The 26,553-nt window shown below is 40.2% G+C and overlaps 1 protein-coding gene across 6 annotated transcripts in view; it reads right to left on the bottom strand.

Annotated features, from left to right (window-relative positions):
• MET (MET proto-oncogene, receptor tyrosine kinase) overlaps positions 1-26,553 on the bottom strand; it is a 92,934-nt gene that overhangs the window by 25,147 nt on the left and 41,234 nt on the right. For all 6 annotated transcript variants that reach the window (XM_064656044.1, XM_064656045.1, XM_064656043.1 and 3 more), the window contains exons 4-10: positions 22,588-22,722; positions 21,013-21,186; positions 15,488-15,648; positions 14,208-14,310; positions 13,861-13,997; positions 12,583-12,756; positions 11,619-11,718 (exon numbers count right to left, since the gene is read on the bottom strand). In XM_064656044.1, the coding sequence (XP_064512114.1) occupies positions 11,619-11,718; positions 12,583-12,756; positions 13,861-13,997; positions 14,208-14,310; positions 15,488-15,648; positions 21,013-21,186; positions 22,588-22,722 (984 nt within the window). The remainder of the gene's footprint in view (positions 1-11,618; positions 11,719-12,582; positions 12,757-13,860; positions 13,998-14,207; positions 14,311-15,487; positions 15,649-21,012; positions 21,187-22,587; positions 22,723-26,553) is intronic.

Genomic DNA, 26,553 nt, shown 5'->3' with positions numbered 1-26,553 from the left:
CTTCCTGGCCTGATTGTTCACAGCACTTTAAAGTAAATATTTTGCAGATAATTAATGGAAAATGATTTCCAAAGCCAAGGACCATCAGGAGGCTAGCCTGATGTACTGAGCAGGCATAGTTCAGCTTACCCAGCCTATGTCACAGTGACTGCCACATGGATTTCTCTTCCTTTTTCACTACCAGAGCAACAGTAAGAGACCAGAGGACAAGGTAAAAGCTAACAAATTTGACTGAAACAGTGGAAAACAGAAGTAAAGCAGTGTTTACCCATGGCATAGCTAATTCGCTATGTTTCCAGAAAGACACTATGGACTCTGTGAGAAAGTGCTTTAGAGCCAAAGCCACTGTGGATCCTGGGCCACAAAAACTCAGCAAAGTGTATCTTCTTTCTAAAAATGTATATGTAAGGCCCCAGGTGTGTGTCACTTGTTGCTTAGGTTCTCAGCAAGTCCCTGCTGAGAGTGTTGACTGTGGGACATGCTTTGCACTGTATCTCGGACCAGCAGGGATGAGATGTTTGCCCCTCACTGCAGCGCAGGAGCTGCCTGACAACAGGCATGAAGACACACTTGCCCCTCACTCTGCCACTATTCCTTGTGAGGGCCTTCTCTGAGGGAAAGCTGCTGGTGCACCTCATGATCAGAAGACCTGCCAGAGGATGCTTCGTGCCACGGGGATATGATCCAGTGTGAAATGTCTGGCCATGGCGCTTCTCTCTATCCCACACTGCCTTGACATAGGACTTGTCTAAATCACATTTACAGTTGACAGAGGGACAAAAGCTCACCTAGAAGGGGTTTCATCTGATCCATTTTAGACAACAGCTTTAATTAGATTAACAGTGCTCTAGAAGAGTCAACTCTCTCTTGAATGTGAGGGTTTCTACAGGACTACTCTGCTTATAGTATCAACAGCACATCTATAAGCATCAGCAGGAGGCATGGTGGGTGCTGGGCAGCATCACACGAACTGCAGAGTGGTTTGTTTGTGATTGTATCGTGTACTCCCTTCTCTGTGCCTCCCTTTCATGCTGCCTACCATGGATATGGTTGAAGAACTTCTGGCACAAACAGAGTTACTTCAACTCCACAGATGTATTTCTCTTCCAACTGTATAAACCTTCTGTAAGTAGTTCCCTGTACAGTGTGCCCTGAGAGCAGATTAAACTTTTTCTTTTTTAAAAAAATATAAATACTGGGATTGACATGTGCCACAGTAAGAATGGGGCTAAGCTCCTAGTCATCATAAATCTTACATCTGTTCTACAAGAGACTTTCCCGGAAAATCAACAATCCTGTCAAATACCTTTGTGCATCCAGAGAAGGTCAAAATGTATGTTTTTCTGTTTTGTTTTTCAAATTAAATTGGTTCTTATTATATAATGCTGCCTGAAGGAGCTGTGAAATTAGTTTAAATTAATGCAATGTTATTTTGCTGTTTCAAATCAGTGACATAACTGTTCAGGCTATATCAGTTATATTAAATCAGCTGTCTACAAATCAGCACTTTTTGTTATCACCACAGGTATTTATGTTTCTATGAGTATTATTGTTAAATCTTGAATCTGCCAAGGGAAAAATTTTCAATGTTCTGAGCACTTCAGTTTTAGAGCTCTTACGTGTCTGTGAGCTGCGAGTTCGGCACTCAGTTAAATAACTTGGTGCAGTTCTTAGTGATGCTAATGGGACTTGCACCTGTGTATCTAACTGCCCATTTAGATTCCTAGCAGAAATTCAGAAATAGTTGTGCAAGCCCCATGACAGTATGGTAAACTGTGGGACACAAGACAAAGGCAGATTTTTGCTCCATTTTGCTCCATTTGCTTACAGTATTAAACTGTTCTTCTTTTGAATACCTTGTTATACACTGGGCTTTGTTCTATTACATGGATCTAGAAATTAATTTGAATTAGTATGGTAATAATAAGATGTGTCATTAGCATAATGGATGATCAAGCCATACTTTTCCATGATATATGAATGTTTGTAAGGTTACCCATCATATTGTGTCGATTCTAAAACGGGATTACTAAAATATATATAATTATGAAGCTAAGTATGTCCCAAATAATCATTATATTTATTTGATTAATGTAAATTCATAAGACTCTTTATCTACTGTAGAGTAGTGATGTCCCTTAAATTAATAGCAGTGGTATTCATAACTTTGTTTGTGGCTATCTATTAGAATCAGTACTTTACTTTATCAGGCTGGTCTCTGAAGCAGAAGCTTTCAGAAAATGATAAAAATCTAATAATACTCTTTGGAAGGGATGCAATGTGACTGATTGGTAAGGTCAAGAAAAATCTTATTTGCAATGCCCTTATTGGTACATGGTTTGACATGACATTTTTACCTTGAAATTGGTTTTAGCAATTGAAGAATATGACAGTTTGGTTTTCATGAAATATTGGATTGAGGATCTCTAAGAAAAAAATCCTAATTCAATCTATTGCCTTCTCAATTAAAATACTGCCTATCACCCAGCACCTTTAACTTTTATTTAATTAAGCTTTAAAGTACATTCACTTTAAAAGCTAAGCCTACATTCTTCTTGTGACTATAATCTACATCTGAAGACCGTGAGGAAGAAAAGATAAAAATTATGGTACATTTCACAAGCATAAATAAATTCCAAAGGGAATAATAATCCATTGCACAATGCATATGACTCATCACTTAAGGTATGTATTCTTGTTTCATTTGTAAAATATGACCCCTGAGGCAATTAATTCAAACCTGACCTACAGAATCTGAACTTCAGTGCCCAATTCAATTTTTTTTCATCTGATAGAACAACAGGAAAAATTATGAGGGAGGATCTCTGAGTTCCAGAGGTCTCCCAGCAGCTGACCCAGATAAGAGAGGGGCAATTGGATGTGTATTACAGGATCTGCAGTTGTCAGAAGGGAGAAAAGATCCAATTTTTCCTTTCATAAAAAGTAAACTTTTGGAGTTCCAGTGAGGAATGAAAGATGAATGAAGTTAAAGACAGACTGGGAGACTCTCCAACTGTCTTTGCCAAAGGATGATTTCTCAATAGAAAGAGATGAGAATACAGGTCCAACTTGAGGAAAAGCACATTCAGAAGACTTTTCTGTGTAAAGCAGTGACACTCAAGCAGTGTATCTTGAGTGTTTTCCAGAGAACTCATTGGCTTTTGCTGCCATTTCAGGTAGTATAATAAATGGCCCTAATGGATCAGTAGCATTTTTATTCTAGTTGTCTTCTTGGATGAAGGCATGGGAGATGATACTTCTAGTCTATCAGATCATTGGACCAGAAGGTAGAGTAAAACCTCTCTTGCTGCTGGGTCTGAGAGCCAGCCCTTCGCACGACATGACCAATACTGACTGGGAGTCTAAAGTCTGGGCTTGGGATGGTCAATGTACCTTGTAGCACATCACTGGCACTCGGTGATTTCACACTGTGGCTTTTCCCTGATATCCCCTGCTATAGTCTTTCCTTGGCAGGAGATGTGCATAAGATGAAGACCTGGCACAGAAAAATACAAATAGTTCCCCTTTTTGAGGGAAACTCTTTGCTGGGCTTCTGTGGTAGCTGTATGCCACAGAGTCAAGGCAGATAGAGGATCAAACTCTGAGTGTCTTTGGATAAGTAGTCAGGAATATCTTCAATAATCACACACTCAACATCCACACCTTCCAGGGAATTTATTTTATCATTGTTTAATACCTCTAAAGTAGACACTCACTGTTGAATTCTAGGCACTTTGATGAGTATTATGAGTATGGATTGTTCACAGACATGTAAACATTGAAGGAACTTTAGGGCATTTTAAAATTCTCCTGTAAAACAGCAGGAAATGGCACCCAGCAGAGAGAAATTAAGAAATACTAAAGATCATTCAAAAGACTACTTACTGAAGAGATAATTAAAAGTCTGCAGAAAGAGAAGATCTTGCATAGCTACAGGGTCAGTTGTTGAAGGTCATGTATTAGAAGGTGTTACTTCTTAGTTTTGTAACCTTGCATATCATGGGACATTCATGGTTAGAAGAGATTAAGCAGTGGGAATGTACAGCCAAATTAGTTTATAGATGGAATATTAAAAATGGTACAAAAAAAAAAGGATCCCTAAATGACCACTTGTTCACTTTGGGGGAATCAATGCCAAGTACAGGCTTTCAAAGAGGAAACATTGGCTCCAAGTACTTCAGAAACAGAAAAATCATCTAGCATGACTTACAGCAGAGCTTAGAGACATTTATTTTGTAAACAGGCTCCTGATCAAACACCATTCCAAACTGCATAGGTTTTTTTTACAGGCACAATGCAAAGTGAAAGGAAGGAACGAGCTGCTTCCCTGTTGGTGCACCTCACAGAGGAACTGGATGTGTGAGCAGAAGTGAGAGAGTTTCTGTATCCTTATGCATTCTCTATAGTTGTTGGGAATTTTTGCAGCACTTCCTAAATTCTTAATTTTTGTTCCGAGTCAGAACAAATGATAAAAAGAACTCATGAAATAGAAATTAAAAAGAAACACATTGCAAGTATTGAAACATATGGTTCAATAACTCTAGAACATCTTTTTCACTCATTGAAATAAATTCAAAGAAGGCAAAATGTATTATTTTGAGTGTTAACATAAAATGCAATATAAACACAACTAGTGTGAACACAGTACTGAACAATTTTAAGGAAATTTAAATAAATATGAAATGAACATTATAAAGGCATTTTTGCCATATAGAAGAAAAATTTTCAGAAATATTAAACTACAAACATGAAAGCCAAAAAGCTCAACATTAATATTTCTTCTATAGGAGGCTGGCATATTGCCCCCAAAACTTCTCAGTCTCAGTGAAACTGCACTTATAGGAAGCTGTTCCAGAAAAACTCTTTTATTAGTTGTACTGCTCACCTCTTTCACAGGGTTGGAAAAAGAGGCAGAGAAGAGCAAATGCCCCAGGGCATTTCAGCTGGCTCTGCTCCCTGAGACTTATGGATGCACAGCATCCTCAACAGCTCCTGCTGTTTACAGAAGTGATTCTCCACTTACATTGTGACTCTATCAGGACTCTAGGCCACAATTAAACCTGAAGACAGCAAAGACAGAGAGCTCACAGGAAAAGGTGAGACCTGTTTTAAATTGGGCACCATTAGTTTGAGGCAAATGGTTTAGGGTCTGGGAGGTGGCAGAAAGAAGAAGAGCTCTAGGAAACAACATTTATCAGGAGAATTTGGAGTGGTTTGGTTTATTTCAACTGAAAAAGAGAAAGGCTGAATCATAATGTAATGCAAATATGTAAAATTAGCAGGAGAGACTGATTATCTGTTGCTTCTGTCCACAGAGGGTTAAACAAGCAGATAGGTAATTAGCTGCAGGATTTGAGTTAATTATTAGAAAGAAATCTTTCCAAACCACTAGGTAAGCAGGTAGAGCAGCTCTCTCTAAAGCTTGTTTAAGCAAGGTTGTGAAATTTCTTTCACAAGGAGCTTTAATAACAGCCTAGACAAATATCCGTCAGGCAGTGGTCTGCATACATTTGCTCCTGGCGCAGGGAAGCGGGCCAAGCTAGGTCTTTGTGGTCCCTCCCAGCCATACTCTCCTTTGATGCTTTGGGATGTGTTTCAGTGCTAGCTTTGGTTTTCCCAAGAGCCAGAGTTTCTGAATGCTGACAAAAGCGGCTTCTTGGAAGAGGCTAGAGAGAAAACTGAACAGAAAAAGGTCTTACATAACAATTAAAAAAATGACTCATATAGTTATCCTCTCCCAAACTAAGGAAGCAAAAAGACATACAACCTCAGCTATAGCACTTCTTGAGCATTTTGGGTTGTATTGTACTGTTTGTCTGGGTTTGGTCTGTTCAGGATCACAACCTGTCTTCTTTATAAATCAGACAGCTAGTCTGGATCCCTGCTGGAAATAGATCCTCATTGTTGTTTATTTTTTGTAATGACTGGATGAAATTTTAGTTTTTTTGTATATCCCTCATGCATAGAGCCCAGAATCTCCAGTGCAGGATGGGTCAGACTGCAGCCAGTGGCATCTGCCACCAGCAATTTCCTCAGTTACACAGTGCAATCTTGTTTTGCTAGCTATAAATCTTCCCTTTCTAATATCCTTCCTTGAGAAATATGCTTGAGGTAGAGAATAGTGGCAGAACAAATGGCTGCCATAGAGGCAGGGAAGGCCACTGAGTGCCAGAAGCCTTTAATTTCAATAGAGCAAAAATATATTGCTTGGGCAGTGTCAAAGTATAAAACACTGGATTATAATCTGTTTGAGGTTATATTCCATCTTTTGTGCAGGGAGAATGAACTTGTGTACAGGTGCTCATACACTGGGGCAAATTTCTTAGAGATCAGCAGGCGTAGGGGATTGGTGTGTTGACAAATATAACACACACTGCAAGGTAGGAAAAGAAAAAGATAGAGGAGATAATTCTCACTGCCTATGTCTATGTCTTTTTTCAACCGCAGGTTAAAAGGCAGGATGAAAGCAAAACACTGCTCAAAGGCAAGGTTGCTCCCCAATATTTGGGGGAGAGAGTAAATTCTATGGCATCCATTGCCTGGAGTTGCCAGTCACTTTTGGACTTAGTTCTTTAAAATTTCAGATCCTTTCAAATCTGTTCAGATTCTAAGGAAGTGAGGCAGCACCAGAGGCAGCTGAAAGACGGTTCTGGGGTGAGACTGGGCTGTGCAGGGGTTCCCGTGACCACAAACACCTAAGTGCAGCCTCATGTGGACCCGGGGGCCCTCGGCAGCCAAGGAGTGGAGGAGGGGTGGTGCTGGGAGCGACCAAGGGGGAATTTCAATGCTTCCAGGGAGCGCCATTGATCTGGAGTGTGGTGAACAGGGCGTGGCATGTGGCACAGCAATTTGCACAGGCAGGGAGAGCAGGAAAGGCTCCTCTCTCGGACCAGCTAGAAGCAGCCAACGGAGCAGCCAACAGAGCAAACAGGCTCAGAAACTGGTAAGGTAGAGCTTAAGCTTCCTCAGTTATGGCTGACATGCCATAAAGCTCAATTCCTTGTTGCTGCAGGACTCACTGTACCAGCCGTGCCAGAGACCTCCACAGCCAGAGTTGCTGATGGCAGATGCCGCTCTACAGGTCACAGGTTGCCAGGAGTGCCTGATGCCTCTTCACGATGCTGGGGCAGACAGTTATTTTGCAGAAGATGTGCTGTGGTTGAAGAGCTGTGTCACCAAGTGAAGGAGCTATGGGAAGAAGTGAACAGGCTTCACAGTATTCAAGCAAAAGAGCAAGAGAGAGAGCAAGACTCTCGGGAGTCTTGAACCTCTGTTATAGTGAAGAAAGAGGTGGACTCAGAACTCAACAGGGAAATTAGTCAAAGGAATGTTAGTCTGTTAAAGATGAAGGCTGGAAGCTGGTCACTGCACGTACCAGGAGGAAGATTCCTCCTCCTTCTCAAAATATGACAGGTAGGACTTGCACATTCTACAACAGGTATGAGGCTCTGGAATTAGAAGGCTGGACAACTGAGGAGATGGGTGAGAGTCCTTCTAGGGTAGTGGGGTCCCTTAAAATAACACCACCTGTACCCGCATCCAGACCTCCTCTGTCAAGAGGAAAAGAAGGGTAGTTGTAATAGGAGACTCCCTTCTAAGGGCAACGGAGGGCCCGATATGCAGATCAGACCCAGATCACAGGGAAGTCTGCTGTCTTACATAGGCATGGGTAAGGGACATTACTGGAAAACTCTCCAGTCTAATAAGGCATTCTGATTACTGTCCACTATCGGTTGTTCAAACTGGCAGCAATGAAATAACAAAGAGGGCAATCAGAAGAGGCTTCAAGGCCCTGAGACAATTGGTAGAGGGATCAGGAGCACAAGTAGTAACCTCCTTTATCTTTCCAGTAACAAGGAATAATATTAAGAGGAATATAAAGATTCATCAGGTCAACAAGTGGCTCCAAGGTTGGTATAATCAGAAAAATTTTGGGTTTTTTGACCATGCCACGATCTACTCAACACCTGGTCTACTAACACCTGACAGGATGCAACTTTCTCAGAGGGGAAAAAGAATTTTAGTGCAGGAGCCAGTGGGGCTTGTTGACAAGGCTTTAGACTAGCTTGGAAGGGGGAAAGGGGCAAAACCAGGCTCACCAGTGATGAGCAATGGGATGATGTGCCAAAACTTGAGGAAATGAGCACTCATGGGATCCCTCAATCTGCCTCAAGAGGTATTGGCTACAATGTACCACACCTGAAATATTTCTACACTAATGCACGCAGCATGAGGAACAAACAAGAGGAGTGTGAAGCTTTGGCCCAGTCCCAGAGATTTCACTGCATAAGTGAAACCTGGTGGGATGAGACCTGTGACTGGAGTGCCCTGCTGGATGGTTACAGGATCTTCGGGAGGGATAGGCAGGGCAGAAGATGTGGAGGGGCGGCACTGTATGTAATAGAAGGGTTAGAACGTATGGAGCTCACAGTTGGCAATGGCAGAGAGAGTCTCTGGGGGCAAACAAATAATGCAGATATCAACACGGGAGACTGCTACAGACCTCCCAGCCAGGACGATGACACTGACGACTTATTCTTTAAGGAACTAAAGTCAACTGTCCTTGTCCTTATGGGTGACTTCAACTTTCCAGAAATTAACTGAGAGCATCACACAGCTGGTAGAACCAGGGCCAGAAGATTCCTAAAAACCTGGATGACAACTTTATGGAACACATCCTAAGGGAGTTGACTCAGAAAGACGCTCTCCTTGATCTGCTGCTTGTCAACAGAGTGGGTTCTGTGAGCAAAGTGGAGATTGGTGGCCATCTTGGCCACAGCAACCACAAAGGGATCAAGTTTAAAATCTATGCTGACAGGAGCAAAAGTGCCAGCAAAACCTCAGCTCTGGACATGAGGACAGCAGACTTTGGGCTGCTCAGGGAATGTGTAAGTAAGGTCCCTTGGGAAAGGTTTTTGCAGGTGCTGCAGTCCATCACTGCTGGTCACTTTTCAATGTGTAAGTAAGGTCCCTTGGGAAAGGTTTTTGCAGGTGCTGCAGTCCATCACTGCTGGTCACTTTTCAAACATCACCTCCCAAGGGAACAGAAGGAGCAATTCCCAAGTGTTGGAAGTCAAGCAGGGGAGACAGAAGGCTGGCCTGGCTGAGCAGGGATCTTCTCTTGGAAATAAGGCACAAAAGGAAGGCGTATGCTCAGTGGAAGCAAGGTCAAGTGATATGGGAAGAATACCGAGATGTTCCTTCCTGCTTTAGGGAAAAAATTCATGTGGCCAAAGCTCAGCTGGAGTTGAAGCTGGCCGGAAATGTGAGGACCAATAAAAAGAGTTTTTTCAAATATATTAATACACTGCAGTAGGCAGTATAGAAATATCATTGACCCATTACAGGATGTGGATGGTCACCTCACAAACAGGAACATAGACAAGGCAGAGGTGTTTAACACGTTCTTTGCCTCTGTCTTCAACATGGATGAGGGATCAAGGGTGTCTAAGTGCCCTCAGCTGGAGGACCATGACAGAGAATGATCAACTCCCAGTTGACTCTGAAATTGTGTGGAATCTGCTACTCCAGCTGGATTCCTAAAAATCTATGGGGCTAATGGGATTCATCCCAGAATCCTCAAAGAGCTAGATAATGTCATTTCAAAACCTCTCTCAGTGATTCTTGAGCAGTCTTGGGAATCCGTAGAGGTCCCATCTGACTGGAAACTGGTGAATGTTGTCCCAATTTTTAAGGGCAAGAAGGAGGACCCCAGAAACTACAGGCCTGTCAGTCTCATAACTGAGACTTCACCAGTCCATAACTGGTGAAGTTATGGAGAAGATTGTTATGGCAAGTATTGAGGAACACCTGAAAGACAACACAGTCTTTGGTTACAACCAGTACAGCTTTGTGAGAGCAAGGTCTCACTTATCAAACCTGATTTCCTGAAACCTGATAGGAGGGGCAGACACTTATGTTTTCTCTGTGGTGACCAGTGACAGAACCCAAGAGAATGGCCTGAAGTTGTGTCAGGAGAGGTTTAGGTTAGATATTAGAAGAAGTTTCTTCACTCAGAGGATGGTTGGGCACTGGAACAGGTTCCCCAGGGAAGCGGCCACAGCACCAAGCCTGACAGAGTTCAAGCAGCATTTCAATGATACTTTGAGGCACTCGGTGTGACTCTGAGGGATGGTCCTGTGCAGGGCTGGGAGTTGGACTTGATGATCCTTGTGGGTCCCTTCCAACTTGGCATATTTGGTGATTCTGTGAAGCCCCAAATATTTGACAAGCAAGGAATGCAGTATCAGGGCCTGAAGAGAAATAATATCTCATATTCTCACAGGGGAACAGAGAAAGCATATGAGTGATCTTTACTTTAAAAAAAAAAGACTGCTCAAACCCACACAAAGCAAAATCTCAAGACATGGTTTCAGCAATGATCTTTTCTTTGGAAATCCTTTGTGTCTAAAAATAATCATGCCTACATTACTCAAAGCCTAATAAATTTTGAGTTTAGTTGATTTCACTGAAATGTTTCGTTTTTCAACTGACGGACAAAGTGACTTTTTGAAAACACTGAACACTGTGTTTCATTGCAAAGGCACTGATTTTCAGATTAAAATCTGAACCCATTAAATTACAAGCCACGACTACATGCTGTGGAAATTCAGGTCCCGACACTCATAATATTATACAAATTAGGATCATGAAGAATATGATGACCTTGAAGCCATAAAAGACTGCAAATTTGCAGACATACCATTTAAAATGCATTGAGCAAACCTAGGTCTAACACTTAGAATTCAATTCAGGAAATAGTGTATAATGGTCATTAGAAATAACCTGAGAATATGAAGAGTAACATAGCATGTCATAAAGAGTGTAGGTCAATTTAGCTTCAGTTAGGCTAAACAGACCTTACAGGATAAGAAAATATTGGAGGTACAACACAAATGTGTAGGCAAACGCTTACAGAAAACAGTTGCAGTACAACTAGCCATTAAATGCAATCTTTGCTTTGCAAAAATTAAAGTGGATCACATGGTCATATCTGTACACCTTATTTAGATTTAGACATTGTGTAGTGTCAACTCAGGAACAAAAATCAGAAGGCTTGGATCCCTGACTGACCCTCTGTTCATGCAGAGGTACCCAATTGCAAAGCCCCAAACCTTAGTTGTTGAACTTCGGCAAATTAGGAAAGATTTGCCCCAGTAGGGAATTTTGCAAGCATAAATTCTTCAAAATAATACTTACTTTTGATTTTAGATAGATACTCTTCCTCTTTGTTGCATATCCACAGTCACCACTTGAATATGACAGTAGCTTGAACCTGCCATGTAATCTGACATAACTGTATTGCGTTGCTCTGTGTTTAGTCACTTGAATTTGCATTGCTAAATTGCAATATAAAAATCTTATTATCAGATACTGTAAAAGCCTTATTTCTTTGGAAAAGGTTCCTTGGAAACTGCTGTTATACCTTCAGCCTAATTTCAAATTTGTTGTTGAATTCTGCCTATACAGTGAAAACAGCCTGTGCAGAAAACACCAAAATATCAGTGGAAGCCTCAAAGTTTCAAGGCAAAAGTCAAAGTATTTTGACTGAAAATTCTTAAACATTCATCACATCAAGATGAAAAGATAACAGATTGTCTTCTCTAAGACTGACTCACCACAGAGAAGTTCATTCCTAGTTTAGGTACAGTAATCACCATCTGAGGAAAGCACACTGAGTTCAAGTTGATTCCCTGAGCTGTGATTGTACTTCCACCACTAGGAAAAATTAAAAAAAAAAAAAAAGGAAGAAGAAAAAGAAAAAAAAATTATCACATCTGCTGTGATAATGTTAATTACAAATTATATTTTAAAGTGAATGGTAACATAAAACCAGAATTAGGGATATATGGGGTGAATGCAAATAGCTTTGTGCAGTGAGATTATTTTTCTGGGAAATAAATTTTATACTTACTATAACAACTAATCAAATAAAGAAAAGAAAAATAATTTTTAAAATTGTGGTATGCCAGGGTACAAAACAAATGTGTACATTTTAAAAGAGGGTGCATACTTGTACTTCACATTTGCTTTTTAACTTATTGCTTTCAGTGGTGCTGAAAAAGGTGTCTCTTTTACTGCTGACATTATTTTGGCAAAGACAGATGGCTTGGATTATTGCTACTGAGACCATAAATATGCCACTTGGAAACACACATACACTACCATACATATATATTCACAATATTTATATAGCGCTGGATTTAGACTATTTTAAAATCCATTTGCTCTCCTGAGTACCCCTGACTTGTCACATTAAATTATTTTCCTCACTAATCAGGGTAATGTCCAGACACAGTACAGGAGACACACTTAGCTGTATAGTAGGTATCTCGGCAAGACACCACAGGTAGGCTCAGCAACAGCTAGGAGTGAAATCACATAAGGAAAAGAGCCACCCTTCCCCCTTCTCCTTCACCTCTGAAAGGAAATGATCTGCCCTCTGCAACTGCACCATAATGGAAGCAATTGGCATGGCAGATGAAGATAAAAATGCAATTTCTTTTGATGGATTGCTGCACAGCATAGCCATTCTTTGTTCATTCGTCACTTTTCTTGTTTCTATGAGAAACTTTTACTCACCTAAGAAAAGATTTGGAAGGATGAATTTTTAAAACAACAGGGTCTTCTCTGTATGTGAAATGGCTGCTCGCGTCTCGAATAGCTCCATCGATTTCCATTCTCACACGATATTCCTGGGGAATTTGCTGCGCTGGAGTGTAGCACTCTACAGTGCTCGCCAGTATGCTGGGAGGACTGCAAAGGGATTGCTTGTCAGTATTATAAAGCATGTACTTGGTTTAAAACACTGTCCTTTAGTAAGCCCCAACATCGCCTAGGGATCTGCTTGTAAGAAAATGTCATTGATTTTCCCACTGGATAATCATATGGCAACAAGCACCACTGCCTAGGCTCAAGATTCATCTTAATTTAGTTGACTTGCTACTGGAAGGTGTTTCCCTAGCACTGCTGGCAACCACATCAGCCCCTGCACCCTGCAAAGGCAGCTTTCAGCCTGGAAAACACCACCACACTCCAGGTTTAAGGAGAATGACCTGATCTGCTGTAACCAAGGGATAATGCCTCTTTCAAATCCACAGGACTTATCCTGTGTTAAAAACCTCAAGTAAAGGTGCTAGTGTGGGATGTACCCACTCCAGAGAATCTGTGCTTAGTATTTAACATTTATATACAGCTGTGATTGAAGGCATTTCCACACAGGGCACATCAAAGATTTTTGACTGAGCTCCTACTGGATCCAGTACAGAGACATGAGAAATTCTGGCTTAATTCTCAAAACAGTTTTATATATACCAAAGGCAGTCCCAATGTGATGCTGCCTCTGGCTGTTCACTGACAGCAGTGCAGAAGTAGCTGCTCCTCTGCATGGGATACACATTTCCACACTGGTCAGGTCTCTACCAAACAAAGCAGTAGGAAATGGTCACCTGCACCCACTGGATCTCACTGGCAGCTGCTGCATGAACAATAGCTCTTGATAATACAAGGGAGAAGGCTGAGCGTGTGGGAGTCGGGGTGAAAAAAATTATGGGAAATAGGCAGTTTCTAGTCCATTAGAAGTTGATTTCCTACTTCTCTATGCAACCTTTTAATGAGGTTAATGAAGACATGACAGAATAAACAAGTCTTCTAGGGAACCGTAGTCCCTTCTAGAAATCTTTCAGACATCCTGAACTCAGGATATAATCTAGAACTGAATGCTTATTGCAGTATAAATTCCCCAATAAGTGACAAGGAGAGGAAAGCTAATGCATTTTTGCATTTGCTTTTTTTAGCTCCAAGACATTTTAATCAAGCCATTTCAATATTAAAGGTATAACTTTTTAATAAATACATTACCTTTTCAAAGTGCATGGTTGCTCGCCAACAAAAATCCTTATGGATTTTCCACTCCTTAGGTATTTTCCAGCTACAGTTAGCAATGTTCCTCCAGATTTGGGGCCATAAGTGGGGGATATACTTGTTATTACAGGATTCTAAGGGATGGTAAAAATAAGAACAGTGGATTATAAAATTATTTCAAAATATGAAGAAGAATCTTAAAACATTTATTAGCATTTCCATGAAGTAATAATAAAGCCAACAGGAATATAGAATTACCATACTGGATTGGACTCATGAGAAGTTCCTTCCAGTTAATACTGAAGCTAATTTTGACTATAAAGGTTTAATATCATAGTGCTTACCACATACGAAAATGTATTGAACAGTGTTTTGCCATGTCCAACAGAAACACTACTGGATATATTAAAACCTGGACTTTTTGCAGCAGGAACTGTGCATTCAAGCCTTTAGAAAACAAGGGGAAAAAAGGGATTACATTTAGTTTCTGCTTGATTTTTTTTGTATTAAAATAGAACCACTTCAAACTCATAATAATGGAGAATACATACTAAACAGATCATCAATGTATGAGCATCAAGGACATTTCAGAAGTAACAGCTAAAAGAACTCTGCTCCTCCTCTTTAATAATAAATACACACACTGTGGTCTTTATACTTGGCCAGAAAATAATAATAATAATAATAGTATATCAAATATATTTCAGAAAAAAGAAGCATGCTAGAGAAAAAAAAAGACCTCCCATTCAACAGCTGAGGGTCTTTTTGTTTTTACTTTTCCTTTAGTATCAAATTTTGGCAGATAACAGGATTAGAAAAAATGCATTATATACACACATTTGTTGTATAAATTTAAATATTACCAAAAAATTAAACTTGAAGTTTTGTGGCAGCATATGTCAATGTATTATATTACATTCACACAGTCTCATATGTGACATAATCTCCTTAAATCATTTTGTTTCCATTAAGACTGTTGAAAACAGCAGTTAGGAGAGTGCTCAATACTTCTTGAGTACTTGCTGGAGTATACTTGCTGCTATATATGTGAACAGAGAAGCTGTGCCATGATTTGCACATTGCTTTGGTGGTCGATAGTCATATGCTTTGAACCGAGAGAGGATATTCACTGAACTTCCTATTTCTTCCAGATAACAATTGTAATAACCTCTGTCTTAAGTCATTATCCCACCATCTCAAATACTTATTTCTGAGGAAGAGGAGGAGAGGTGCAGCTGGGGGTCATAAGCCTCTGGATGACGAAATATCTGCATCTTCTCACATTTCTCTCCAGCAGCTTCACAGACCAAGACGACAGAGGTGACATAACTGAGTCCAGCAGGATCCTGGCCAAAGGAACCTGCCCGCTTTTCAGAACTTTGAATAGCTTCATTCTTGCCAGCTCCCACAGATGTTGAAGACCATTTCACAGACAAACCAGAAAAAGCTGCTGCAGGGGCTACTGGCATAAACTTGATTTATTGTTCTCCATTTTGAGCGCTTTTTTCTTGGGGAGCTTATCAAACCAAGGGATTTTTTTCAACTTGAAATTTCAGAATCTGAGATGATACATATTTGTAAAAAAATTCCATATAAAAGGACATTAACATTTTAGGTTTCTTACTTGTTTTTGTTGCTAGATTTTGCTTCCAGAGCACAAACTTTTCCTCCAATATGGACTACTGTATTTTTTAATTCAAATCTATTATTTTTGCTGAATCCAAAGTCCCATCCACACAGTGTCAGCTTTGTCCCACCTTCTATGGGGGCACTGCTTGGGAGAATCTGTCAAAAAAATATTGTGTTAGTTGAATCAGGTTTTCTTGAACTTCAAATGGAGCTAAAGAATGTGCAAAGAATTAATTTTAGAAAAGCATTTCTTTTGGTAGACTATGTCCTAGCATTCATCTTAATTGTTCTTCACCTTTCATTTGTCACATTATGAGCTTTCTCTGGCAGTAGCAATAAATAACGAAACCTATACCAGAAAGCTTTGAAAGTTAGTGTTTAGGGGCACTGAACAAGCTGTGCATTGTAACAGTCTTTTAAATCCTGCTGTTCTTGTCTTTCACATCTTATTTCTGGCATGTTAAACATACAATATACTTATTTTGTTAGAAGCTGAATGCTGAACACAAAAGAGCCCCAAAATGACCATTTTTTGTCAGCCTGATGAAAGTTGTGTTCAGAGTGAAGTAGCTTCAAAGACACCATAATCTGGTATCGCATTGACTGTGATAAAGTTAACGTGACTTCTGCTATTCTTTCCTTAAATCTTTTACATTTGGTCACCTCTAATTCTGAGTTAAAAATAAATTATCCCTCAGAAACACAGAGACAATCTACAAAGGAAATGCCTTTTTTTATATATATATTTTAAATTGTCCTGTAAAATATAACAATGGTGGGAAAAACGTAGGAACACTATAGAAGTCTTACAAAACTCAGTAAAAGTACTGGTCAGTACTGCCAGTAAAAAAAAACAAAACAAACTCAACCAACAAAACCCCCCAACATTGGTTCAGGGATTATGAGGACTTTTAACAATACTGCATAATTTTGCAAACATACCAGTACCGCTGAACGCAACAAAGAATGAAAGACTGAATTTATACTTGTGATCATAGTGCCTAAATGTCTTAATGCTTTAGTGATAATAATTTGGCCCCTAAAATGCAATACAGCTGTGCCCTTCAAAGGACCTGACTTAATTTTCAAGCTGAAAGTGTTTGATACTTGGCTATTATTTCATCTGGAAATCCAGTAAGACAGCACATTTCTGTTCAACTCTCTAGTAGCTATACTTCAAGACTCTCACAAATGAAGTATTGTATATAGAAAGGCAGCTGAAGAATACTTCAAAAGACTTATACCATATACTATATATGGGGAAATTTACTGCCCCCATTAGAAACCAGACAAAGAGTCTGATCTAAAATTCACTGAAGCCAGAAGGAATCTTTTCTGTTTTAAAGAGCTTTGAATCAGCTCTCAACAAGCAAAGAAGAGGGAACCTATGCAGGAACAGTACTTTTGCACAAATCCTGTAAAAAAAGGAGTGATACCCCCACAGCCCCTTGACACACAAAACTGCAGCTAAGAGTGTGGAGCAGTACTGTACCCCATGGAGTCTGTGCTATTCCCAAGTTTAACTTTCTCTTATTTCTTTGGGTTTTTTCCTTCAAAATTGAGATTTGACTTCTGATCCTAGTTTTCCACTCTGCTTAATATCTCAGCACACTTACCTATTTTTGGAGTAATAAAACCCCAGCAGAAAGTGACATTGCTCTGTGGGATACAGGATGTCTCTATGTTTTGTACAATAATGCACTGATGCGGCATTTGAAGAGTTTGAAATGTAATCCATAAGTTAGCAAAATAAGGGTGTTAAAATCAGGCTGCACAAAGCCATACAGAATAAAAACTGAAGGTACCGAACTGGTTTTTAGCGATCTTATCTGCCAAAAGAAACTTGTAATAGCAGCCCATGTACCTTAATTGAGGGAGAGTATTTACTACATTCTGCCAACAAATTTAGGAGGCAAGATCTCTAAGCAGAGAGCAAAAAATAAACCAAATCTTAAACTTCTGGTTTTAAGTTCTGCAGAAATTCCCCTAGACTGTTTTTATTCAAGTCCGTATTTTTGTTCCATTTGTTCTGTATGATGAAACATCTGAAAGTCAAATGTGGTTTTTCAGACTTGTTCTTGTGAGAGCTGACAGGAATGAGTAGTCAGCCTCCTGGCATTGAACTCAGGTATATGTAGGTATCTTCTCTGTGCTTACATTGCGCAGGTAGTAACACAAAGTAAGCAAAACCCAAATCAGATATAAATGCCATGAAATTCGGGATTCAAAAGTTCTCTATAGTACAAAAACCCCACTGATAACATGGAGCAAGTCCTGCTGCAAGGCCTGCCATTCTGCTGTTTTCTGGACTTTGGGTTAAGGGAGGAAGTTAACTTTTGTGTTTTCCTTTTGCTTATGTTGACAGTCATTATGCCAATATCCACTCATATACTTTATAAATTTTTGGAAGAAAGTATATATTTATTAGTTTCAATAGCCCGTTCATTTCAATTAAGAGATAAGAACATGTACAGACCATATGTGAAATTTCCAGCAAAAACTCCAACCTCAACAGGCAGCAGAAGGCCTGATGTCCTTGATACATCTGATACAAAAGCCAGCTAAAATGACTCACTTTAAAAACAACAACAAACCATGTCAGATTTTTAACCACAACAAAGAATCAGAAGGGATACCAATTTATTTCTTCTTTTACACCCTTCACCTTTCAGCGTGACCTGAACACCACACACAGATGCTTGCAATTTGTTCCAGCACCAAGTGGTCTCTGAGGAGACTCCCTTGAGTCCTCTGGCTTCCCTCTAGCACTGCTCATCCAGGCTGACAAAACACGCCCCGTGGTTGGCAGAGCCAGTGGATGGGAGTAGAGTGGGAGCTGGGCTGTGGAGGGGACGTGTTCCAGTGCCTGCCCTACTACACTGTCGGTAGCAGGGGGGATGCCCGGGCAGAGTTGGCTGCTCCCCACCACCCACAGCTCCAAGGGAAAGCGCTTAAAGCAGGGCAAAGAAACAAAGGATCTGCAGGACTCCATGGGAAGACTTTGCCAACCCTCCTGAGAAGAAAATATCTTTTTCATTGCCCACCACTGTGTGTAATAACCTGGGAAAACTTTGTTGACAACTTCATTAGCTAACATCCACTGGACCAGACCCTCATAGAGCAATCTGTTCCCTTCAGGTTAAAATGATCATATGACATACCTCAAACAATCTGTCCCTCTGGAAACTGCAAAATATTAGGCAGAGGTTCAGACTGAATTTCAGATACTATGCAGAGCAGGTCATCCTCTGTTTGTTAGGAACAAAACAAGCTTGTTTCTTACATTTTATGCATATGGGTTTAAAGACAGATCAGAAGATGATGAATAATCTGTTTTATATTTTTTTCAGTAATCATGTTAAATGTCATGGTCCAGTAGAGCATGAAATCTGTCTTAACAGCTAGCAATCCAAAGGGACTTAAGTACCCAGCTGCATTTTTTTCCTTGCAAGCCTTTTAGAAGCAACTTCTACCAACATGGGCACGCTGTAATTTGAGATTCACTTTGAGATCCATCGGTGCCACAGATCCATATTCATCACAGGGGTAGACTGGGTTTGTGCTGAGCAGGAAGGGTTGAGCCACATGGGGAAGGGGAGCAAGCACCTAGCCAGCCTCACACCTGCTCCCTCTGCCCCCTGTCCAAAGCATGCTCCCCTGGATGAGACCTCCCAGTGACTTCATAGGGACTGCAGAGGTGGCCTTGGGGATGCACCTCTTGGTCTTGGAGCACCTCCTGGATGCACCTCTTGGAGCCTTGTGCATGGGCTCCAGGCTCTTGATTCTTAAAACTGCTGAGTGCATACACTCAAAATTAAAATTAAAGAGGGCTATATGAGCTCAGCACCTCTGAAAATCAGAAACTAAGCAGTTCAGAGCCTGAGAAATCCTTTTTGAGTCATGGAAATATACTGCCACTGCTGGAAAGTTTTGTGAATAAAAAAACATTAACGGATGCTACTTGTGTTTGAACTCTAGGAAAGATGAAACAAGCCGTGCAAGACAGGTGAGTACCTTAGGCCTGCAGAAGCACAGAAAAATGTATCAGGGTAACTCTCAGGGTATACCTTTGAATTGGTGATTCATTGTCTCATACAAACTAAGGCCAGAAAGCATTATTTCATCATCTAATATAACCTTTTTGAAATAAATGGCTTCTTATATAAAAGGAAAGTAAACTACTCACATTATGTGTTAGCAATTTTTGTACATCTCCTTTGCCCAAAGGTAAATGGCAATAGAAGGCAAGGCAAACACAAACACCCCCCATCCTTTCCATCCATTTTGGGTTTCCTGTAACTCTCCATTGTTTGTTCACTGAATTTTGCCTGTGTTAATCCTAAATTTAGTATTTGAAAGGTGAACATGATAAAAAAACCAACATGTGTTTCTAGATTTCTTTCTGGATTAACAGCAGTTTTGCCTATCCGTTCTTTAAAAAGTTGTTGTACATAAAATCATCTGCCTGGTTGAAAGAAATACATTATTAATTTAAAACCCACTTTTGTCTTCCTTTCTCTCTAGGAGTTTAGCACATCAAATTTTCATCCCTGTTTATAAGCTGTATTCCCATAAAGGAAACTGTACTTTTAACTACACGATGTAGTTTAAATGCACTAACACAAGTAAATGGGTATAAATGCTACCAGGAAGTTTTATGGTTGTCCTTCCCTCAGATTTCTAGTCCATCAAGTGCCTTACAAACCTCTGCCTTCACAGTTATGTCACACTTCACCTGAGAAGATCTGGTTACACATACAGTATGAATCCTGCATTAACTACAACTAAATTAAAACTGGACCACACCAATGCAGCTCTCTGCTCATCTCAAGCTTGCACAAACCTTGATGGTCTCTAGTCAGCTGGTAGTAGCCTCTGGCTGTCCCCTGTCCTGGGGCACGGAGTGTGCAGCTACACGCTTGTCCCCCATTGGTGGCAAGCAGACCCATGGAAACAAGGAGCCAGGGAAGGACATTATGAAAAAAGCATCTCCTCCAGGAGCTTGGGTAGGGGAGAAAGGGAATTTTTCTCATAGAGAAACACCACACTTTCCTTCTGTGCTAGAGCCAGCACAGGGACAGATGAAGAGTGAGAGTCACAGACCTCCTGCACGGGGCCGGGCTGTGGCAGTTGTGGGCAGGAAATGCTTTTCTCCATTTTCCCCTTTGAGAGGAGTCTGAGAGGAGGGTTACTCCTTTCTGTGGCTGACCTTTCCCATAAGACCCCTGCCAGGCTAGCTCAGATCCATGTTGTTTCCCCACCAGAAGCACTTTGTAGGGCCAAGGCTCTCCCATGGCTGGTCAGGATACTCAGACAGACCTATCCACCATGAGCACCTTAGCCCACAGCACTCATGGAGAGCATGTGCATCCAGCCAGAGGATTTATGGACACCGAGGCTGAGGGGAAGTTGAAGAGAGCAGACACTTAATTTATCACAATTACATAAACAGAAAATGTCCACAGAGCACAGACCATGTTCTTCCCTCAAGAGAGAAATGCAAGAAATCCACCATTTTACCTCATAAACCCTAGGCAAGCAGGTGTCCTGGGTCCAGGTGCTGTTGGGGCACTCGGAAGACCTGAGGCACTGCTGGCTGCACCAGCCGCACTGCATGAAGGCAGGTGCCAGCAGGCACTGGCTGCAGGACCTGAAGTGATGGCAGCCCGGCCCCTTCAGTGGGATCTTTGTTATCTGTCGATGGAGAGACATAATGCACAGATCATTTTAATACATACACTAAGTGGCAAGGAGAGTCTCTATTTATGCATAGCGCAGCGGTGCTACTCAGATTTCAGATGTGCAAGCCTCAGTTCGACTTCTCTTTAGCTCAGTAATTATAGGATCTTATAAGTAATTTAACTGACATGATTTTAAATTCGCTTGGGAGAAACCCTAAAGGCATCTTAATGTTATATACAGTTACTACCAGCATCTGGTGTTTACAGCAAGATAGAATTTTTTGCTGATGGAGAAAGAAAACAGCAGTGTGCTCCTCCCAATTCTGCACTAGTTCTTGGAAAAAGCAGTGTATCTCAGTATGCCTTAGTTCATACATTCGTAAAAATAGGCAGGATGACTATTTCAACTTTGGCGAAGCTGTTTTAATGCCTGTGGCACACTTATGGCATGTGACTGCCCATGTACTTGTTTTTTAACACCTAGCATCAAAAAACTTACACTGTACCTAAAATATAAGTTAAAATGTGTATTACCCAAAATAGCAGGATAATTATGATAATAGTCACTTCAAATACGTAAGAATTATTTTTGGACAAAATATTGAAATTAGTATATAATTACATTACTGTATAAGTACCTCATACTTCTTTATATTTCTGTACGTTCCTTAAACTTATTTTGGACATTTTCTGAAGATTGCTCTTATAAATATCTCACATATTTCTAGTAAATGATTAATAACTATCTTTACTAATGGTTGATCTATTTCTGTAAATTTTTATAGAACTCAAGGAGTCAAATTATCGCTTACGATTATGGTTTAGGATTATCTGTAATATTATCTGCTGATGTCTTAAACCTATTCAATGCACATCTACTTATGACAATAGCATATTTATGATAGCTCTTCATCTTTTATTAACTCTTTGTAGACCATATGCTAAAATAATTTTCAAACATTACTGTGAACACTGACTCCTAGTTTTAAACACACCTATGTAACTTTTGCACACAAAACCCTCCTTAAAAAGCTATGACACAAATCAACAAAAGCCAGGAAACTGTGACTGCCATTCTTTTCTTAAGCCATTGTATGTTTTGTCTTTGCAAGCACTTGAATTAGGGACAGGGTTTCAGCCTTAAATTTGCATTTCCTGGCTTTTGTTGGTTTATATCACAGCTCTTACGTTATTTAAACATTTCTCAATATTAGCCTGTTGGTTTGTTCAGTAGAGGGGAAAAAATATGTTGGAGGAAACTTGCCCCCCTCCCCACAGTGTTCCCAAGGGAATAGCAAGGCCGTGAGGATGCAGCACATAAGGCAGTGGTGTGAACAGCTGCTCTTACTGAATGTTGCTGCTGTGAAGACAGGTTTATGCAGTGCACAGAAGGATTAGAGTATGAACCACTCACCTTTTCCCCAGTCACTACCAGGGTATAGCCATCATCTGCTAATGAATTCTTGACAACAACTTGGGGAGAGACAGGGTGGGAGTCTAGCTGAAAGCTGACATGTGGAGCTGTGGGTTCTGAACGGGAAACCACTATCTAAGAAAGAGAGAAATTTTGAAAATCAGCAGGCAGTGTGTGACACAAATGCATGCTGCTCAGCAGTCTCACGTTCTCTGCTTGCATTAATTACTTTGCATTACATTGCATAATATTTTGCATAATGTTCCATCATGATCTGATTAAAGCGCTATAAAATCTACTTTATTTAATACAGCAAAATCATGGCTGTTGGAGGATCCTCCAAATACACTACATTTATTAAAATGTGAAGGAGTCATTGCATGTTTCCTAGTCCTTTAATTTCAGTCACCATAAAAAATGAAGATGGGTCATTTAATCAGTCCTGTACATTTAAGAATGAAGAATTTTATCTACAACATCTATTTAAAAGAATCTTAAAACTCCAGGTCTTCGGAAGTCCGATATATTTCCATTTATTCTCATTTTGGTTCTTCAGCTTGAAAAGCAAACTTTAACCTGTGTCAACCATCTTGCTGCATGTGGGGCCATTAGAATGCAAAGCTATGGCAGGCGCAGATTGTCGCTGTGGGCAGAGCCACAAGTACACAGAGCTTGATTCCCAGAGCTGGCAACATGGCTATTGCTCAGACAAGCTCCTTGCAAGATGTGACTGGGCACCTTGGCTCCTGCCAGGTGTCCAGGACAGAGCATTCAAAGCACTTCTTAAATGACAGGGAATGCTGAAGGGTCATTTAGGAGATGCTCCAAAACAGGAGCCTAACTTAGTTGCTCTGAAGACCCTTTGCAAAAGCCTTTCCTCTCTCTCCCTCTCTCTAGATTCTAGGAGATCTTAGGGAGATTAGTCACGCCAGTATGAAATTTCCCCACTGGTCATCTCTCTGCATCTTGAATTACCTAAATACTTCTGAGAATCCGGATCTATTTCTGCAAACACACGCCTAACTTTACTACTGTAACTTTGTTGACTTTAACGGGATGAGTCATGGCTGTTAAGCAGAGGCATAAAGCATCTGCAGATCAGTGTAGATATTTGATAGTGAGATTTTATAAGCTTGGGCCTGCAATCCAGAAGGATGTGCACCCAAATGTGATAGCATCAGGCAACAAAGGCAGAGGATTGTTTACATGAGGGAAGATCATGTTCATGTTTCAAAAGCTCATCACGTGTAGTTTACTTAAGGAATTTAGATAATGAACATTTGCTGAGAAGTTAGGATTCAATGGGGTTCATTATTTAAAAAGATTGAAGCCATTTTGGAAATAACTTGTATGTCAAATGTTTAATTTTTCACTATAATGAATCTTTTCTTCTGACTCCAAAGGCAGGATCAGAACAGCCAGGACATTGACTTACACGATTTCACTGGCTTTTCGCACTGCCAAGGTCTTTCACCAAGATGGCTGACTCCAAAACTAGACTTAGAGATGCTGTAATTATAGCTGATTTTTTTGGTAATTCAAGACTCAAATAAAATATATGAGCAGTTAATTGATGGCAATAAGTGCTCCACATCCCAGAGGTATTTATAGTTTGGGGTTACAAGAGGCTTTTTTTCCTTTAAACTGGCTTTGTTACAGACTTTCCTATAGATTCGTTTCACAGCACAGAAAGTGCAGCTTTTAGAAATCAATAAGGTATGATCATTTTTGGTGACACAGAAGTATGGTCTCTGACTCAGTGTAACAGGGCATGAGCTCTGTTTTCTATTCAGGACAATGAAAAATAGAATTGACTGAAAAGCTGCATGAAAAAGCTTGATTAATGTTGGCATTATGGGGAGAGGTAGCACCACAGCTGCAAATACCTTTTTAGTTGATCATTAGCCATGTCTCATCTCAAATACCCACTGCTATAAAATGCTAAGAATTCTTTTCCATCATTAATCCAGGCTTCCTCTTATTGCCAAGCATTCTTTCTGATTGAGCCACAGTGTTAACCCTTTAAACACATCTGCATTCCAGCCTCACAGCAATACATGAAAATTTGGATTCCATCTGTAGAATCTTAGAAAAATTACTTGGTACTGACCGACTCTTATTTTACTGAGGCTGACACTCAAATCACCTGCTCAAATCCCAAGTCAGTAGACTTTGACCTCATGACATACAGGGAGCTCAAATTACACTTCCTATCTCATTTGGGACCACAGAATAAAAGTTTGGATTTTGCTTAGAACTAATCTTCCAGCCTACAGTACTGCCTTAACAGAGAGTAGATGCAAAAATGCTCTTTTTTATGTATATAAATGTGGGGGGTTTGTACACATAAGCCCAATCCTTGAAATTCTATCTTACTCTTATCCAACATAATCCTGAAAAAAAAAGGCAATTTGAAGACAGCTTCTACAGTAGAAAAAAGGGGCTACTTAGGACTCCAGTGTCACTCTCATAAACCTCTGATTTTTATGGTTTGGGACTGGGCTGGTATGTGTGGAGTGTAACTTTAATGTGCCATGGACGCACCAACACACAGGGCTACTTCTGCCATGGAATGGCAAATGGTTCAGTACTACAGAAGGACTTCTCTCTTTGCAAAAACTGTGAAGTCCTGGGGTTTTTTGGGGTGTCTTTTTTTTTGGGGGGGCAGTGGTGGTATTGTATTGTGGGGTTTTTTTGCATTTTTATAATTTATTAACCAAGCATTTCTTCCGAGCATAAGAGAAAAAAAAGCATATCTATGTGCCTGCACTCCAGCAGTTAGGAGAAAGGGAAAGTCTTACACAGATAAGTAATTAACTAAAGGAGAATAAACAGACATTAGCAGTAAACAGTCAGTGCTTGCAATAGTGAGAAGTCACCAGAAGTGTTCTACAAGGTGTCTGTGCTGGGATCCATACTGTTCAACACACTCATTTATGAGTTAGACAAGTGGTTGAACAGTCCAAGTGACAAAGTTTTCTGATGATCTGAAGGTATTCAAGTTGATAAGGATGAGGACAGACTATTAAGGATGGCAGAAGACTTTACAAGACAGCGTGTCAAGACAATAAAATGGTAGGTACAATACAACAAAGAAAATTAACTTAATGCAGTACATGATAGATAGTTATCTTAACTGTTTTGCAGCAGCCAAAAAGATCCCAAACTGATAAAAACTTAGGAATTATTAGAAAAGGATTAGAGAACAAATCAGAAAACATCCTGCTGTCATAGAAGTTCATGGCTTGCCCAAAACTTGAGGTCTCTGTGCAGTTCTGGTTGCCTCCTGCCAAAAAGAACACGTTAAAAAGGGAAAAGGTTCAGAGAAAGGAAACAAAGATGATCAAAAGGCTGTAATGAACAATGACTGAGTATGGCAGATGTGGAATCTATGAAAAAGGAATACAGAATCATGAGTGAGTAGAGACTGATCATATCCTCGTTTTCTACGACTACCTGAAAGGAGGTTGCAGCCAGGTTGGGGTTGGTATCTTCTCCTAAGGCATAGGACAAGAAGAAATGGCCTCAAGTTACATTAGGGGAGGCTTAGATTATGTATTAGGAAAAATCTTTTCACCAAAAGGGTTGTCAAGTATCGGAATAGGCTGCCCAGGAAGTGGTGGAGTCATCATCCCTGGGAGTACTTAAAAGATATCTAGAAGCAGCACTTACAGACATTTTTTAGTTGTGGACTTGGCAGTGTAAGGTTAATGGTTGGACTCAATGATACTAGAGGTCTTTTCAATCCTAAACAATTCTCTTATTCTATGATTTTACTTTAATAAAAGTACTAAATACCATCAAAAGACAAAATTGAAACTTCAGTTCAAGGTAAACAAAAGAGTATGACATCCTACCAATACGTCATGACCTATGGGACTCCTTGCCAAAGGATGTGAATGCAAGAGAAATACACATTTAAAGGGAAACTTCACAGGTACACGGAAAATGCTAAACAGACAAAAC

The sequence above is a fragment of the Pseudopipra pipra genome, chromosome 5 (assembly GCF_036250125.1).
Source record: "Pseudopipra pipra isolate bDixPip1 chromosome 5, bDixPip1.hap1, whole genome shotgun sequence".
Taxonomy (NCBI): Eukaryota; Metazoa; Chordata; class Aves; order Passeriformes; family Pipridae; genus Pseudopipra; species Pseudopipra pipra.
The sequence above is the reverse complement of the archived record's forward strand: the minus strand, read 5'-3'. Positions and strand labels throughout refer to the sequence as shown.